General features: G+C 36.9%; 1 protein-coding gene across 6 annotated transcripts in view; it reads left to right on the forward strand.

The window, feature by feature from the left end:
* Positions 1-18,977, forward strand: part of CEP170 (centrosomal protein 170) — a 144,617-nt gene that overhangs the window by 48,645 nt on the left and 76,995 nt on the right. For all 6 annotated transcript variants that reach the window (XM_046679409.1, XM_046679412.1, XM_046679410.1 and 3 more), the window contains exon 4: positions 4,692-4,770. In XM_046679409.1, coding sequence (XP_046535365.1) covers positions 4,692-4,770 — 79 coding nt within the window. The remainder of the gene's footprint in view (positions 1-4,691; positions 4,771-18,977) is intronic.

Genomic DNA, 18,977 nt, shown 5'->3' on the forward strand with positions numbered 1-18,977 from the left:
TGACAATACATGTGAGTATATTACCTGTTATAGAACTTCAAAGCATTCCACAGTGGTAAATGTACTACTACCCAAATGGCAGCCTAGGGAATATTTCAGAATGGATTTTCGTAGCCAAAGTCTGTGAACTACCAACTCTCATGCATTTTATTCATAAGAGAACTTTTAGGCTATTACTCACAGCCTGTTTACTGTTAATAGTCATAGAATTCTAGAAACTTGAGCGTTAGGTTAAAAGTAGTAATTTCGGAAGGTAAGGGGACACCATGTGGTGGTTATGAGCTCAGCTTGAATTCTTACTAGTGATATAATCTTTGATAGGTTACTTAATTTTTCTCTTCCTAATGTTTTTTAATAAAAACAGTAAAATGTCACTGCTCTCAGGTTTTTGTGAAACTATGAGTTAATAATTTTAAGTGCTTAGAACAGTACATAGTAAGCATTCGATAAGTGCTAGTTGTTGTTATAAGAAAAGCAGTTAAAACAAATTTAGCAGCCTGTAGCCTATATGCTTTTTAATGAATACACTACTACAATTTTGTAAAAAGCTCTTGCCTACTAAATTCAACTTATAAATAACTCCCTGTGACCGCTTCCATTCCTGCTCCCTTTCATCCTCCCCTGCAATACATTCCCAAGAGATCTAGATCCATTCTTGATGTTACTGCCACCAGAAATGGGGTCGCTCTGCTGAGGAAGCTCACACTGGCTCTGGAGCTGATATTCGAGTGGGCCATTTCCCCGAAGTCCCTTAAAGCTTCTCTTTCTGTGAGAACCCTTGTTTGCCTTCCGTTCTTCAGTTCTTCCTCCGTCCTCGGGGCCTCCACTTGAGCACTCGCCCTTCTGAGAGCCACAGTGGCCTCCGCCATGCCACTCCCATCCCATTCCAACTCTCCCCTTTGTTATGAGGCTGCCCCCTCAGCTCTGTTCCAGCTCCTGCTTGTGTCCCCTTTCCTCACTGGAGTTCCTGCCAGCATCAGACCAGTGTGGCATAGAGTGGGGAAGGTATGAAAGGAATGGTTAGGGAAGATGGGGAGACTTGTCACTGGCAACATGATTGAGTTGATCTGCTCCTGGTCACTCTTGTCAGATTTCCCAGAGTATTATCATAATATCTGGTGGTTATATGATTTTATACTATCAATTATATAATTTAGTTGTGTGTAAATTAAATGGGTTTTACCTCGTTTTGTTTCCTTCCATGAGGTTAGTGGTTTGGGTGGGGAGTCGGGGAGCTGGCCTGGCTCGGGCACCCAGGCTTCCTTAGTGTGAAGAGAATATGGGATCTGCAGTTCAGAGACCTGAATTTGAATCCCAACAATTCTACTTCTGAACTCCGAGATCTTGATTGTCACTTCACTCTCTGTGCCTCATTGGCCTTGTCTGTCCTACCTGTCAGGTAAAGGTGTGATCAAATGATGTGTTGACATAAGAAACAAAACATTTTTCTTTCCATATTTAATTTATTAAGATAATTTTTTTACCTATTGCTCTTTGAAATTTTCTCTCTTCCTTTTATAACTTTAAACCTTCATGAGACTGTCTTACCCCAGGTGTTTTCACTTGCATTTTTGTGAGCTGAAACTTTGTGTCTGGCTCGTATTTCCTGAGGCTTTTTAGACCTTAGGGAATATTTCTGTCATAAATGCCAGCATGTTAAAATTATATGGTTTTTGATCTCTGAAAGTACCTAGTCTGCCTGTTAAACGCACAATAGGTACTTGATATTTAAGAGAGATGAGCAATCTTAGCTTAAAGTGGATCTTATAGGTCATCTTAAGCCTTTTGAGTAAATATGGTGTTTTAGGTTGAGGCAGTTTTAAGTAAAATTGGCTTAGAACTATGGCATTCCTTTTATATGGTGTGCCTAATTGTTTATCTTCTGCATACCAAACATCAGTGAATTAATGTTTTCTTTTATTCTTCTCTTTTCTTTTTCATCATTTTCTTTTCCTCAGCTTTTCTGTTTTGTAATTATACACAGAATATTTTGGTAAATTCAAGTTATAAGTTTTAAAACACTCTAAAATGTTCATTTTGGAAATGAACCAGACATAAGAGTTTATAAATGCCTAAACCCTTTAAATTTTCTTTGTACCAACATTTTGGCCTTTTTGTAAAGCAAGTTTGGAAGCTTGTGATTTAGGATTACTCATAAATCATACTAAGGTATGGTCTCAAGTTTTAGTGGTATTCCACCATCTCCATATATCTGTGCTTGGGTTTAAGATTGCCACTTGTTCAATTTTGTTTTTTTTGGTAGACTTAGAAACTGGTTTTCTACGACATACTACGAAGTGCCACTTATGCATAGGAATTTGAGAATATGGCCATAAGAACATAATCCCCTTATGTATCTTACTGTACATCATTCAGGACCCTTGTAAACTTCTTTACTGTGGAGGGAGCCTTCCCAAATAAGGTATTTTGGCCATCTCAAATCCAGTAAAATAGAAGATGGAAGAAATGGAATTCAAAAGGAAAGAGTAAAGTAATTTTTAAAGTTTCAGCTTGTCAAAGAAAAACTTGTTGAGTGTTTATATAATGTCTGAATTCCAGGCAATTAAGTATAACATTATTCTGTGTTCTATAAATCTAGCAATTCTGGATCTCTAACTTCCAGTGTGCCAGGAAAAATAGTCATCACCATTTACCATCTGTGTGCAATAGACCCTTTAGTCTTCTTACAAATAATTTACAGAAGTAAGGATGAAAGGATAATGAAAAATAGCTTAAAATTTTAATTAAAAATTAGGCATGACAGACTCAAATTTTTATTCCATATTTCCCTGGTTTGGAAAGGTACATACTTCACAAAATGGGTAATGTTCTTTGAATGCCACTAACTGCTTATCACTTGTCGTGCATTCACCTGGGACATATAGACATTTTATAATTGTTGATTCCAGATTTTAAGTACAACTCTAACTGGTTCTAGTTTATCGTCATACCTAGTTCTTTTGCTCTTGTCTTGTTAAAATGCATTATTTTAAAGGCTTTGACAGCTTAAAATTTTATTAAGAAGATGGCCATCTTCTTTCTTCTACAATTGCAAAACATTTCTTATTTTTAGATTTATAAACAAAGTTAGAAGATCAATCCAATAATTTTATTTCTACATCATTTCTTTCCTTCTAGTTACTACCTTTATATAGATACCTACCTGAGCACTTGTCCACTTACAAACTAAATCAAATAAGTGTTGGAACACAAACATCAAAAAATGAAAGAATATTGTCAAAATTTATTTTAAAATACAGAATGGTTTAGGAGTGTTGAAAAATATTGCATGATCCTTCTTACTGAATGGCTAACTGGATGAAAAATACTGTATATTCTTCTCTCTTCTTGCATTAGAGAAAATTCTTGTGTTAGAGAAAATGCATCTAGGATTATCTTCGTCTAAAGACTCATAGTCTCTGATATTTTGCTTACATCATTATCAGTTTTATCATTGTTATTATAGCCTAGAGTGCTGCTTTTGTATTCATGTTAGAATTGTGAAATGTCTTCCTGACTGTTTTCTTCTCTTTGCCTTTATGGACATTAAATGAAAAATGCTGAATTCTCAGTTGTGCTCTTTGATAGCTTAAAAAAGAAAGACAAAGATAGTGTCTCCAGATGTCTTTTATATCTTCTTGGAAAGATGGTGCAATATTTTGGGCAATTCTTCAAGAAGAAGACTGAAGGTTGATGCCATAGCGATGATTTATTTCATGATTGCATCATCCTTCTAGCTCTCTGCTTTTCACTATAGTAGCCACTAGCCATGTGTAGCTATTGAGCACTTGAAATGTCTAAAAAAAGTACAAAAAAGTGTAAAATATCTAGTTATTGTTTATATTATTTGTTGAAATGGTATTATTTTGGACATATGGGTTAAACTAAAAGTAGGATATTATTAAAATTAATTTCATCTCTTTCTTTTACCTTTTTAATGTGTCTGCTAGAAAATTTAATAGTATATGTGTAGCTTGCATTTGTGGCCTGCAATATGTTTTTGTTGGATAGCGATGTTGTAGGTAATGCTATCATTCTTCCATTTTCTTCTTATTTTGGTCCTTTTCAATCTACTTAGAAATAATTGATGAGTAATGATGAAATAATTAAAGGATGATGAAATAGCAGAATGTTTTAAGATATAGGAAAAATAAGATCACTAAGATCCCATAATATATCTTAGATTCATAAAAAGGATCCAAAGAATTCATATGGCAATTGTAAAATAAAATGAATTTTATTCAGTTTTTTAGAGTATATTTTCTTTTGTTCTTTCAAAGAATTCTAAGAATAAAAGTAATGAAATATCAGTCCTCACAAATAATTACAGTTCTCCATAAAAGCTAAAATTGAGTCTAGGGAGCCCTGATGATAATCAAGAGTTAAGTATTTTACCCTTTACAGTTTGCCAGCTTTTCTTGGCATCACTTTTAGGTGCCTAAATTTGTCTTGGCAGTGTGGTGGGCTTAGTGCGGCCTGGTTCTTTGTGTTCTCCTAGTAATGATGGGAAAGGGCGAGGTGATGAGATCGTCTGTCAGCCTGTAAGACGCATGGCACGTTTGATGATGCGCAAGCTCTGTTAGCCACCATATCATATGTACTTCCAAGTATCAGGTTTGAGTATTTGCTTGTCTGAAATGTGATCATTAATACTTCTTATATAACCTGACATCTGTTTTTTTTCCTTATAGACTTTTGTGAATGATGTAAGGATTCCAGAACAGACTTATATCACCTTGAAACTTGAAGATAAGCTGAGATTTGGATATGATATCCTTATATGATTTTGTGCATTTATTAAATTTATTTTAAAAAAATATTTACTCTGGTGTAAATTAACGTTTCTTGAGACTTAAGAATTCACAATATAAGCATGCTAGTAGTCTCTGTGCCTTCTCATACTAAAATACAGGTTTAAAAGTAATATGTGTATTTTTTAGTTAACTCTGTCTGTTCCTAAAAATAATCCTGCAAAAGTTGATAGACTTAGCTTTTTTTTTGCGCTCTCTCGCTATATATAGTTTCAGCAGAGGTCTCCCTTCAGTGTTATTGCATATGTAATTTGGGTGTCAAAGAATGTAACTGGGGAGAGGACAAGGGGGTGTTTAATATTAGCCCAACCTAGGAATTTTTTTTTTTTTTTGCTTGAATAATAACAGTACAGATCAGCCTCTTGAGAGGAACATAAGAATTTAATTACCCAGCTTTCCTTCCATCCCTACTTTTTTCTTTTTTCTCTTGGTGAGGAGGATTTCCCTGAGCTAACATATATTGCCAATCTTCCCCTTTTTTTCCTTTTTAATGAGGGCCGCTGCCACAGCATGGCTGCTGACAGACGTGTGGTGTAGGTCTGTGCCCAAGAACTGAATCCAGGCCACCTAAGCGGAGTGTGCCAAACTTAACCACTAGGCCACTGGGACTGGCCCCTTCCATCCCTGCTTTTATTCCGTTTTATGTGTTCCATCTCTATTGCCTATTTAATTCAAATTTTTCAGTATCCTGTGTCTCCTAAGACCCACGCTCCCTGATTAAGTACATCATGCATTTAGTGTGTATTTAAAATTCTTTTGTTTAAAAGTAGAATTCTAAGAGCTAAATAGGGACGTGACTGTTTTCCTACTGCCCAGGTAGGGTAAGGAGTCACTAGTGAAGAGAGGGGACGTGATGGAAGAAGAAAACATTTCTGTTCATATAGGCAAAAGGCTTTGTGGAACAGACTTACTTACATTTAATTAAAATACAGATATTCCTCATTATGCTCTTAAGTTTTTCCTGAGTTTTCATTTTTTCAATTACTATATTTATCGGGACTTTGATGTTAAGGAATGTATTAAACTTGTTGGCAGCTTGGATGGACTTTGATCATTCTAGTGGAGAAGATGTAGTGTCAGTCAGCTCAGTAGCGTCGATGCTTAGATAAAGGAAATGTCCCAACACTTTCAGATGGCTCTTACAGCATAACTAGTTTTTATGTTAGATTTAACGTAAAATTTATGAAAAAATACTTTGTAGCATATCATATAACCTTTACACTTGTAGAGCCAAAGGAACATATAAAGAGTGAAGCAATTATTCATTAATACTTTTGACTTGTATATTTCACATCAAATTTTAAAAATATGTATCACATAAAATGATTAAGAGTTACCATTAAAGCCTTGATTCATGCATGAGTCACTTCTCACCAGCATAATAAGTTTCATCAAAAAGTAAATACAAACATATTTGAATTTAAGTACCTCCTTAATCCATTTGACATCAGCTGCTTTAAAATGTGAGAAAATAGTAGTAGATTTGGTATTTTTTTTAATTGAGGTCATAAAAGTTTATAACATTGTGAAATTTCAGTTGTATGTTATTATCTGTCAGTCACCATAAAAATGTGCCCCTTCACCACTTGTGCCCACCCTCTAACCCCTCCCTCCCATAACCACTAAACTGTTCTCTTTGTCCATGTGTTTCCTTATCTTCCACATGTGAGTGAAATCATACAGAGTTTGTTTTTCCATGTCTGGTTTATTTTGCTAAACATATGTTTATTTGCTAAACGTAATACCCTCAAGGTCCATCTATGTTGTTGCGAATGGAACTATTTTGTCATTTTTTATGGCTGAGTAGTATTCCGTTGTGTGTGTGTGTATATATATATATACCATATCTTCTTTATCCAGTCATCAGTTGATGGACACTTGGGTTGCTTCCACGTCTTGGCTATAGTGAGTAATGCTGCAGTGAACATAGGCGTGCATGGCTCTCTTTGTATTGTTGATTTCAAGTTGTTTTGGTAAATACCCAGTAGTGGGATAGCTAGGTCATGTGGTATTTCTACTTTTATTTTTTTTATTTTTTGAGGAATCTCCATACTGTTTTCCATAGTGGCTGTACCAGTTTGCATTCCCACCAGCAGTGTATGAGGGTTCCCTTTTCTCCACACCCTCTCCAACATTTATTGTTTTTTGTTTTGGTGATTATAGCCATTCTAACAGGTGTAAGATGATGTCTAAGTGTAGTTTTGATTTGCATTTCCCTGATGATTAGTGATGTTGAGCATCTTTTCATGTACCTATTGGCCATCTGTGTATCTTCTTTGGAAAAATATCTGTTCATTTCTTCTGCCCACTTTTTTAATGGGGTGTTTGGTTTTTTTGTAGTTCAATTGTGTGAGTTCTTTATATATTATGGAGATTAACCCCTTTCAGATATATGATTTGCAGATATTTTCTCCCCATTCGTGGGTTGTCTTTTCATTTTGATCCTGGTTTCCTTTGCGTTGCAGAAGCTCTTTAGTCTGATGAAGTCCCGCTTGTTTATTTTCTCTTTTGTTTCCCTTGTCAGGGTAGATATGGTATTCGAAAAGATCTTTTACAATGTCAAATAGTGTACTGCCTGTATTTTCTTTTAGAAGTTTTATGGTGTTAGGTCTTACCTTCAAGTCTTTGATCCATTTTGAGTCTATTTTTGTAGAGGGAGAAAGATAATGGTCTACTTTCATTCTTTTGCATATGGCTGTCCAGTTTTCCCAACACCATTTATTGAAGAAGCTTTCCTTTCTCCATTGTATGTTCTTGGCTCCTTTGTCGAAGATTAGCTGTCCGTAGATGTGTGGTTTTATTTCTGGGCTTTCACTTCTGTTCCATTGATCTGTGTGCCTGTTTTTGTATCAGTACCATGCTGCCTTGATTACTATAGTGTTGTAATATATTTTGAAGTCAGGGATTGTGATACCTCCAGCTCTGTTCTTATTTCTCAGGGTTGCTTTGGCTATTTGGGGTCTTTTGTTGCCGTATATGAATTTTAAGATTCTTTGTTCTGTTTCCATGAAGAGTGTCATTGGGATATTGATTGGGATTAAGTTGAATCTGTAGATCGCTTTAGGTAGTATGGACATTTTAACTACATTTATTCTTCCAATCCAAGAACATGAAATATTTTTCCATTTATTTATGTCATCATGAATTTCTTTCAGTAATGTCTTCTAGTTTTCCTTGTATAAATCTTTCACTTCCTTGGTTAAATTTATTCCTAGATATTTTGTTCTTTTTGTTGCAAATGTAAATGTGATTATGCTCTTGAGTTCTCTTTCTGTTAGTTTGTTATTGGAGTATAGAAATGCCACTGATTTTTGTAAGTTGACGTTGTACCCTGCAACTTTTGCTGTAGTTGTTGATTATTTCTAATAGTTTTCTGATGAATCCAAGTACCTGCTTAATCCATTTGATATCAGCTGCTTTAAAACATGAGAAAATAGTAGGAAATGGACTTTAACAAAGCTCTTTTCAAAGTTTACTTTGAATTTTAAATCAGGAAGTAACTATTAAGAAATAACTCATGCTTTTACAGACTCTACAATGACTTCTTATAGTGAACTAATATTTCCTTCTTATATACTAGCTCATAGTATGTCTATCTAAAATTGCTGGGGCAAATGTTTTTTTTCCAAGGGACTTTTTCAGGTTTGTAAGTCAGTGTTGAGATGGGGCTGCTATCTACATACTCAGGTTAGGCTTAATTAATTTTATTATTTTAAAATAGCATCTCATATTGTTTATGATTTTTGAGCATTATACATAAGTGAACACTGGGCTGTTATAGTGGCAGAAATTTTATATAGGATGAAATTTTGCAATCAAATTTTATATATTACATTTACTTGTTCTATAGTTCCACCAGACTAAAGCAATTATTGTGCTTTATTCATATTAAAATTAAGCTTAACAGTTAGCCGATCTACAAACTGCTGTACCTTGGAGTGGAAAACTGTTTAATTAAAATGCCACAGCAATAAAAAGAACATTTTACCATGAATTGAGACTAGAGCTAAGAAACAAAATTTATCTGCCCAAAGTATGTTTTCTAACTAGAGAAATTATGTAATTTGGAAAAGCAAGTAGTGAAATATCCAACTTTAAGAAATGACTGTAAATTCGTGAGGGGTAATAAAATGCTGCAGTAATCAAGATAAACTTCAGAAAGTGCTAATATATCTCCAAGTGGCCAAAAATGGAGCAGATAAGCAAGCCTAAATTTATTCATGTCACAATTATTTATTAAATGTCTCCTATGTGCCAGCACATTCCCCATGGTCTGGGGAGGCAGCAGTGAATAAAACAGACCACAGTGTGTCTCCTCCTGGTGCTTGCACTTTAATTAGGTTGGAGGGAGCTGATGGCACACACAAAGGATAATAGAGGTGATAAATTCCATGGAGAAAAAGTGTGAATGGGGGATCCAGAGAGCTAGTGGTGGTGAGTGAGAAGTTACAGTTTTAAAAAGGATATTCATGAAGACCTCGCTGAGAAGCCAACATTGCAGAAAGTGAAGGAGTTGGCTGTATGGCTATCTGGAGAAACTGCTCTTCAGGCGGACGGGAGAGCTAAGTGCAGAGAACTTAAAGTAGGGTTTTGATCACAGGAGCGACATGATAATGACTTATATGTTGAGAAGGATCCTCTGGCTACTCTTGCTCGAAGACTGAAGGGGGAAGTGGGCAGGGGTGAAAAGAGAGAGACCAGTAGGAGGCAGTTGCCGCAGTCCCGGGGGAGCAGCAGTGGAGGTTTGGACCAGGGTGGTAGAAGTGGAGGTGGTGAGAAATGGTAGGATTCTGGATGTGTCTTGAAGATGGAGCCAGTAATCTTGGTTAGATTGAATGTAGACTCAGAGAAAGAGGAGTTGCGGATGTTCCTAGATTTTACAATTGACTTAAGCAGTTGGAAAAATGCAGTCACCTTTAACTGACGTAGAGAATTCTGTGGCTAGAGCAGATTTTCTGGAGAAAATTGGAAGATCTCAAAAAAACAAGCTTTTGGTTTGAGTTTTCTCTATTGCTGTTGTTTTCTATTTGATTTCTGCTGTCTTTATTAATTTCTTTCCTGTCGGTAAAAGCTGAGGTCATTCATTTGCAACTCTCTTTTCTAATACAGGTATCTAGTGCTGTACGGTTCCCCCAAGTACTGCTTTAACGTTCAAAATACTTTCTAATTTCTCTTTATTTCTCTTTGAGCCATAGGTTATCTATAAGTTTGCTATTTAGTTTCCAAATATTTGGAGATTTTCCCAGAGACTTTTCTGTTATTGATTTCTAATTTAATGTTGTAGTGCTCAGAGAACATACTTTGTAGGTCTCAAATCCTTTTAAATTTATTGAGACTTGTTATGTGGCCCAGAATATATCTGGTCTATCTTGGTAAATGTTCCATATGTACTCGAAAAGAATGTATATTCTGCTGTTTTGGGGTGGAGTGTTTTATTAATGTCAGTTAGCCAGGTTGGTTAGCAGTATTGTTCACATCTGCTTTATTTTACTGATTTGTTGTTTGTTCTATCAGTTATTGAGAAATAAGGTATCAAAATCTCAGGCTGTAATTAGATTTGTCTGTTTCTCTTTGGAGAAGTTTTTGTTTCATGTAAATTGAACTGCTGTTATTAGGTAACTGCGTTAATGTTATTATGCGTAATGTTATTATGTGTCCTCTTGATGGTTTGACCCCCTTTATCATTATAAAATCACTTGCTTTATCCATGGTAATATTCTTTGCTCAGAAATCTGGTTTGTTGAGACGTTGATATGGTTGTTCCAGCTTTTTCTTGCTTAGTGTTGGCATGGTATATCATTGACATTCGTTTACTTTTAATCTGTTTGTGTCTTTAAAGTAGGTGGCGTATAGTTGGTCTTACTGTTTGATTCAGTCTCATCATTTCTGCCTTCATTTGGGGATTGAGATCCTTCACATTTAATGTGATTATTGATGTGGTTAGGTTTAAAGTTGTCATCTTAATATTTGTGTTCTATTTGCCCCATCAGTGGTTTTTTTTTTTAAGATTTTATTTATTTTTTATTTTTCCTTCTCCCCAAAGCCCCCCAGTACATAGCTGTATATTTTAGTTGTGGGTCTTTCTAGTTGTGGCATGTGGGATGCCACCTCAGCATGGCTTGATGAGCATCGCTAGGTCCCCACCCAGGATCCAAACTGGTGAAATCCCGGGCCGCCGGAGCAGAGTGCACCCAACCATGCGGCCATCAGCGGGCCCCTGCCCCATTAGTTTCTTGTTTTCTTTTCCTCCGTATTTATCTTGGATTATTTGAATATATTTTGTCTCCTTTGTTGACTTATTAGCTATAACTATTTTAGTGGTCACTTTAAGATTTATAATTGCATCTTTTTTATTATTTATTTATTTTTATTTTATTAATTGCAGTAACATTGGATTATAACATTATATAGCTTTCAGATTATAACATTATATAGCTTTCAGATGTACATCGTAATATATTTCGAATTCTGTGTAGATTACATCATGTTCACCGACCCAAAAACTAATTATAGTCCATCCCCTCCCATGTGAGCCTAATCACCCCTTTTGCCCTCCTTCCTCCCCCACCTTCCCCTATGGTAACTACCAATCCAATCTCCATTGCTATGTGTTTGTTTCTGTTGTTTTTATCTTCTACTTATGAGTGAGATCATATGATATTTGACTTTCTCCTTCTGACTAATTTCAGTCAGCATAATACCCTCAAGGTCCATCTATGTTGTCACAAATGGCTGGATTTCGTCATTTCTTATGGCTGAGTAGTATTCCATTGTGTATAAATACCACATCTTCTTTATCCATTTGTCCCTTGATGGGCATCTAGGTTCCTTCCAAGTCTTGGCTGTTGTATATAATGCTGCAGGGAACACAGGGGTGCAAGTATCTTTATGCCTTTGCGTTTTCAAGTTCTTTGGATAAATACCCAGCAGTGGGATAGCTGGATCATATGGTAGATCTATTCTTAATTTTCTGAGGATACTCCATACTGCTTTCCATAGTGGCTGCACCAGTTTGCACTCCCACCAGCAGTGAACAAGGGTTCCCTTCTCTCCACACCCTCTCCAACATTTGTTGTTTCCTGTCTTGTTAATGTTAGCCATTCTGATCAGAGTGAGGTGATACCTCATTGTAGTTTTGATTTGCATTTCTCTGATAGCTAATGATGTTGAGCATCTTTTCATATGCCTGTTGGCCATCTGTGTATCTTTTTTGGAGAAATCTCTGTTCATATCTTTTCCCATTTTTTAATTGGGTTTTTAGTTTTTTTGTTGTTGAGATGTATGAGTTCTTTGTATATTTTGGATATTAACCCATTATCTGATATGTGGTTTGCAAATATCTTCTCCCAATTATTAGGTTGTCTTTTCATTTCGGTGATGGTTTCCTTTGCTCTGCAGAAGCTTTTTAGTATGATGTTGTCCCATTTGTTCATTTTTTCTTTTGTTCCCCTTGCCCGGTCAGACATGGGACTTGAAAATATACTGCAAAAACCGATGTCAAAGAGCATACTGCCTGTGTTTTCTTCTGGAACTTTCATGGTTTCAGGTCTCACATTCAAGTCTTTAATCCATTTGGAGTTGATTTTTGTTCATGGTATAAGGTAATGGTCTACTTTCATTCTTTTGCATGTGGCTGTCCAGTTTTCCCAACACCATTTATTGAAGAGACTCTCCTTTCTCCATCGTATGCTCTTGGCTCCCTTGTTGAATAATAGCTGTGCATAAATGTGTGGGTTTACTTCTGGGCTCTCGATTCTGTTCCGTTGACCTGTGTGTCTGTTTTTGTGCCAGTACTATGCTGTTTTGGTTGCTATGGCTTTGTAGTATGTTTCGAAATCAGGGAGTGTGATCCCTCCAGCTTTGTTCGTTTTTCTCATGAATTCTTTGGCTATTTGAGGTCTTTTGTTGTTCCATATAAATTTTAGGATTCTTTGTTCTTTTTCTGTGAAAAATGTTTTTGGAACTTTGTTAGGGATTGCGTTGAATCTATAGATTGCTTTAGGAAGTATGGACATTTTAACGATGTTAATTCTTCCAATGCAAGAGCACGAATATCTTTCCCTTTCTTTGTGTCTTCTTCGATTTCTTTCAACAATGTTTTATAGTTTTCAGTGTACAGATCTTTCACCTCTTTGGTTAAGGTAATTCCTAGGTATTTTATTCTTTTAGTTGCAGTTGTAAATGGGATTGTATTCTTAATTTCTTTTTCTGCTGCTTTGTTGTTAGTGTATAGAAACACAACTGATTTTTGTATGTTGATTTTGTATCCCACGACTTGACTGTATATTGTTTCTAAAAGTTTTTTAGTGGATTCTTTAGGGTTTTCTAGATATAAAATCATGTCATCTGCAAAGTGATAGTTTCACTTCTTCTTTTCCAATATATATCCCTTTTATTTCTTTTTCTTGCCTGATTGCTCTGGCTAGGACTTCCAATACTATGTTAAATAAGAGTGGTAACAGTGGACATCCTTGTCTGATTCCTGTTCTTAGAGGGATAGCTTTCAGTTTTTCTCTGTTGAGAATGATATTTGCTGTGGGTTTGTCATATATGGACTTTATTATGTTGAGGTATTTTCCTTCTATATCCATTTTATTTAGAGTTTTTAATCATAAATGGATGCTGTATCTTGTCACATGCTTTCTCTGCATCTGTTGAGATGATCGTGTGATTTTTATTCTTCATTTTGTTAATGTTGTGTATCACGTTGATAGATTTGCAGATGTTGAACCATCCCTGCATCCCTGGAATGAAATCCACTTGATCATCATGTATGACTGTTTTAATGTATTGTATTCGATTTGCTAGTATTTTGTTGAGAATTTTTGCATCAATGTTCATCAGTGATATTGGCCTGTAATTTTCTTTTTTTGTGTTGTCCTTGTCTGGTTTTGGTATCAGGATAATGTTGGCTTTGTAGAAGGAGTTTGGAAGCCTCCCCTCCTCTTCAGTTTTTTGAAAGAGTTTGAGTAGGATAGGTATTCTTCGAATGTTTGGTAGAATTCACCAGGGAAGCCATCTGGTCCTGGACTTTTATTTTGCGGGAGGGTTTTGATTGCTGTTTTGATCTCCTTACTGGTGATCGGTCTATTCAAATTCTCTACCTCTTCTTGGTCCGGTTTTGGAAGGTTGTCTGTTTCTAAGAATTTATCTGTTTCTTCTGTGTTATCCCATTTGTTGGCGTATAGCTTTTCATAGTATTCTCTTACTATCTTTTGTATTTCGGAGGTGTCCATTGTAATCTCTCCTCTTTCATTTCTGATTTTATTTATTTGAGCCTTCTCTCTTTTTTTCTTGGTGAGTCTAGCTAAGGGGTTGTCAATTTTCTTTATCTTTTTAAAGAACCAGCTCTTGGTTTCATTAGTTTTTTTCTACTTTTTTTTTTAGTCTCTATTTCATTTATTTCTGCTCTGATTTTTATTATTTCCTTCCTTCTGCTGATTTTGGGCTTTGTTTGTTGCTCTTTTTCCAGTACCTTTAGATATGCTGTTACATTGCTTATTTGGGATTTTTCTTCTTTGTTGAGGTAGGCCTGAATTGCTATAAACTTCCCTCTTAGAACCGCTTTTGCTGTATCCCACAGATTTTGGCATGTCATATTTTCATTTTCACTTGTCTCCAGGAATTTTTTGATTTCTCCTTTGATTTCTTCTTTGATGTAATCATTGTTCAGTAGCATTTTGTTTAATCTCCACATTTTTGTGGCTTTTCTGGTTTCTTCCTGTAGTTGATTTCTAGTTTTACACCTTTGTGGTCAGAAAAGATGCATGATAGTATGTCAGTCTTCTTAAGTTTATTGAGACTTATTTTGTGGCCCTATATGTGATCAGTCCTGGAGAATGTTCCATGGGCATTTGAAAAAAATGTGTATTCTGTGGTTTGGGGATGGAATGTTCTGCATATATCTACTAAGTCCATTTGGTCTGATGTGTCATTTAAGGCCAATGTTTCCTTATTGATCTTCTGTTTGGATGATCTATCCATTTGTGTAAGTGGAGTGTTAAAGTGCCCTACTATTATTGTGTTACTATCTATTTCTCCTTTTATGTCTGTTAATAGTTGCTTTATATATTTAGGTGCTCCTATGTTGGGTGCATAGATATTTATAAGTGTTATATTGCCTTGTTGGATTGTTCCCTGTATCATTATGTAGTGCCCTTCTTTGTCTCTTGTTACAGTTTTTGTTTTAAAGTCTATTTTTACTGATATAAGTATTGCTACCCCTACTTTCTTTTCTTTGCCATTTGCATGGAATATCTTTTTCCATCCTTTCACTTTCAGTTTGTGAGTGTCTTTAGGTCTGAAGTGTGTCTCTTGTATGCAGCATATACATGGGTCTTGTTTGTTTTTTTATCCAGTTGGCCACCCTATGGCATTTGATTGGAGCAATTAGTCCATTGAGATTTAAAGTAGCTATTGATAAATATGTATTTTTTTTTTGCCATTTTGTTACTTTTGTTTCTGGGTGTTTTAGTAGTTCCTCTCTGTTCCTTTCTTTTTCTCTTGCTTTCTTCCCTTGTGGTTTGATGGCTATCTGTAGTAATATGTTTAATTTCTTTTGTCTTACTTTTTCACTTATTTATTATAGGTTTCTGATTTGTGATTACCATGAGTATCCTATGTAATATTCTATGTGTATAACAGTCTCTATCGAGTTGATAGACTCTTTAGCTTGACCTCTTTCTAAAAGTTCTACTTTTTCACTCCCCTCCTCCAACATTTTATGTTTTTGACATCATACATAGTCTCTTGTTTAGTGTGTGTCTATCCATTACCCTCTTATCATTGAAATAGATGATTTTAGTATATTTGTCCTTTAACCTTCATATTATCTTCACAGGTAGTTGATCTGCTACCTTTACTATATTTTTACCTTTACAAGTGATTTCATTGTGTGGTGTTTTTTTTTTTTTTTTTTGATAATTTCTTTTTATCTCTATTTGTGGTCATTGCTTTCCCACTTAAATAAGTCCCTTCAGCATTTCTTGTAGAACTGGTTTCTTGAGGATAAACTCCTTTAGTTTTTGCTTGTCTGGGAAGCTCTTTATCTTTCCTTCCATTCTGAATGACAACCTTGGTGGATAGAGTATTCTTGGCTGTAGGTCTTTTCCTTTTAGCACTTTAAATACATTCTGCCATTTTGTTGTCGCCTGTAGGGTCTCAGCTGAGAAGTCCACTGATAGCCTTATGGGCTTCCCTTTGTATGTCACTTGTGGCCTTTCTCTTCCTGTTTTTAGGATTCTCTGTTTGTCTTTAATTTTGGACATTTTAATTATAATATGTCTTGGTGTCAGCCTCTTTGGGCTTAATCTTGTTTGGAGCTCTCTGTGCTTCCTGTACTTGGATGTCTGTTTCCTTCCTTAGGTTAGGAAAAGTTTCATCTATTATTTCTTCAAATAAATTTTCTGCCCCTTGTCTCTCTCTTCTCCTTCTGGAACACCTATAATCCGAATGTTAGCATGCTTGATGTTGTCCCAGAGTTCCCTTAGACTGTTCTCATTCTGTCTAATTCTTTTTTCTTTTTTCTGTTCTGCCTGGGTGACTTCCTCTAGTCTTTCATCTAGCTCACTGATCCGTTCTTCTGCATCCTCTACTCTGCTATTGAGTCCCTCTAGTGAATTTTTCATTTCCAGTATTGTATTTTTCATTTCTGATTGGTTGGTTTTTATATCTTCCAGTTCTTTGCTGATGAGCTCACTGTGTTCATCCATTCTTCTCCCAATATCTGTGAGCATCCATATGATATTTTGTTTGAACTCTTTGTCAAGTAGGTTGCTTATTTCTGTTTCATTTAGTCCTTTTTCTGGAGTTTTGTCCTGTTCCCTTGCTTGGAAAGTGTTCCATTGTCTCCTCATTATGCCTCTTTCTCTGTGCTTATTTCTATGTATTAGGTGAGTCGGGTATGTCTCCTAATCTTGGAGAAGTGGCCCTATGTATGAGACGCCTTATGAGGCCCAGCAGTGTGCTTCCCTCTCATCACCAGTCCAAATGATCCAGGAGTGACCCCTTTTTGGGTACTTGTGTCCTTCTGCTATGGCAGGGGTGCTCTTACTGCAGTTACCCAGGGAGTCTAGTCTTTCCTTCCCTGGCCAGCTGTTTGTAAATCTGGTTTGGGTAACCTCAGCACCATTGGCTACAAAGTCTATCAGCACACTCCTATTGCAATTTTCCTCTTAATTGGGTTGGTACCCAGTGTTGCTGGTTGCGAGGCTCAGGGATGTATAGTTGTGATAAGTAGCAGGTCTACAAGGTTGTTGTCAGTTCTCTTAGGAGTGCAGCTGAGTGGGGCTGGCCCTGGGAAGGGGAGCACTCAATTGTTTCAGGCTTTGAAAGGTGGGGCTGATCCTTTTTATGGCTTTTTGTGAAGCACAAGTCGTCTGCTGCTGATAAGCCTCACCCCCCACAGGACCACATACACCGTCAGCACAGTCCTGGTCCATGCACACTTCCCAACCCCCTGGAGCGTACCCCGACGCTGCACTCCAGAGGCTGCCATCTCTCCATCAGTGCCCCCCTCAGTTCACCTGGTCCTCACAAGGCCTTGCCCCACAGAGGCAGACACACTGCTTGCCTATAGAGGATCAAGGCACCCAGTCAGTGCAGGCCAAAAAGTAGCCTGAGGGCTTGCTGTTAGGTGGGGCTGGTCCCTAGGGCGGGCTGCCTGCCCTGGCTGAACTGGATTAAATCTGTGCTCTAGTGGGTGTGGCAGACCCCTGGGCTAACAGGCCAAGGGAAGAACCTCAGTGGTGTTCACAGTGGTCTGTGTCAGCCCGCCTGGGCCAGGTCAGAACAACGGCCTCCACCAATGTCTCAGTCTCCGGAGAGGTCCCTCCTCCCACCAAGATACCCCCAGAGCCCATCAGGTGAGTCTCATTTCACCAAAGGACTGTCAGCCTTCTCTGTGGTGATTTTAAGTTGCTGCAATGAGTGAGGTTGTGCTTGAGCCCTTTAAGACCTGCGTCTTTCGGGCTTTTGGCTGATTGCTTTTCTGGGGGTATCCTCGCTGCAGTTAATAGCCAGCAAAGCCAAACAGTGAGACCCTCGTTTCAGTTGGGCTGAGTCTGAAGGATGCTTATAGCAGTATCGGCCCCTCCTCTGGACCTCACTTCTCCAGGGAGGGCTGTGTACCTTAGGGTGTCTCCACCTGGCCAGCTGAGAAGGTCCCCTGCTCCCAAAGGTGGCTTTTTTCCTCTCCAGTAGGAATTTCTGCCTCTTCTGCCTTAGTCAGGATTGTCCGTTGTTGTGGGGGTTCTTTTTATCCAGTTTTCAGTTTTCGCTCCAGGGTAATTTTTCCAAAAATAGTTTTAACCTGGTTGTGTTTGTGGGCAGAGATGAGTTCAGAGTCTGCTTACGCCGCCATCTTGGTGAGATCTCCCCTATAATTGCATCTTTAAAGTTGTGTCTTCAAGTGGCATTATCCCACTTCACATGTGGTATAGGAACCTTAGAGTAGTGTACTTTTCATTCTTCTCTCCTGACCTTTCTGCTGCGGTTGTCATACCCTGTATTTTTACGTATGTTACAAACCCCATACCACATTATTAGTAAAAAGTCAATTATCTTTTAAAGAGATTAAAATAATAACAAAAATATCTTATATTTTTATGCCTATATATCTTAAACCAATGTAGCTGCCGTTTCTTGTGTTCTTCATTCCTTTTCATAGATCCATATTTTCATGTATCATTTTTCTGCCTAAAGGGCTTCCTTTAACATTTCTTTTAGTTTGACTCTGCTGGTGATGAATTCTTTCAGCTTTTATATGTCTAGAAAAGTATTTCACCTTAGTTATTGAAAGTTATTGTTGCTGAGTATAGAATTCCAGGTGACATTTCTTTTCTTTCAGTACTTTAAAGATGTTCCTGCACTGTATTCTCACTAGTGTTGTTTCCCTTTATCCCTGGTTTTGAGCATTTTGATTATGATCTGCCTTGATGTGGTTTTCTTCATGTTTCTTGTCCTTGGGGTTTGTTTGGCTTCTAGTATCTGTGGATTTATAGTTTTAATCAAATTTTAGAAAAATTTCCAGCCATTATTTCTTCAAATATCTTTTTCTGTCCCCCCAACGTTTCCTTCAAGGACTTTCACTAAATGTATAGTAGGCTACACAAAGTTGTCTCCCAGCTTCCTGATGCTGTTTATTTTATTTTTTAAAATTATCTCTTC

The sequence above is a fragment of the Equus quagga genome, chromosome 12 (genome assembly GCF_021613505.1).
Source record: "Equus quagga isolate Etosha38 chromosome 12, UCLA_HA_Equagga_1.0, whole genome shotgun sequence".
In the NCBI taxonomy this organism is placed as follows: domain Eukaryota; kingdom Metazoa; phylum Chordata; class Mammalia; order Perissodactyla; family Equidae; genus Equus; species Equus quagga.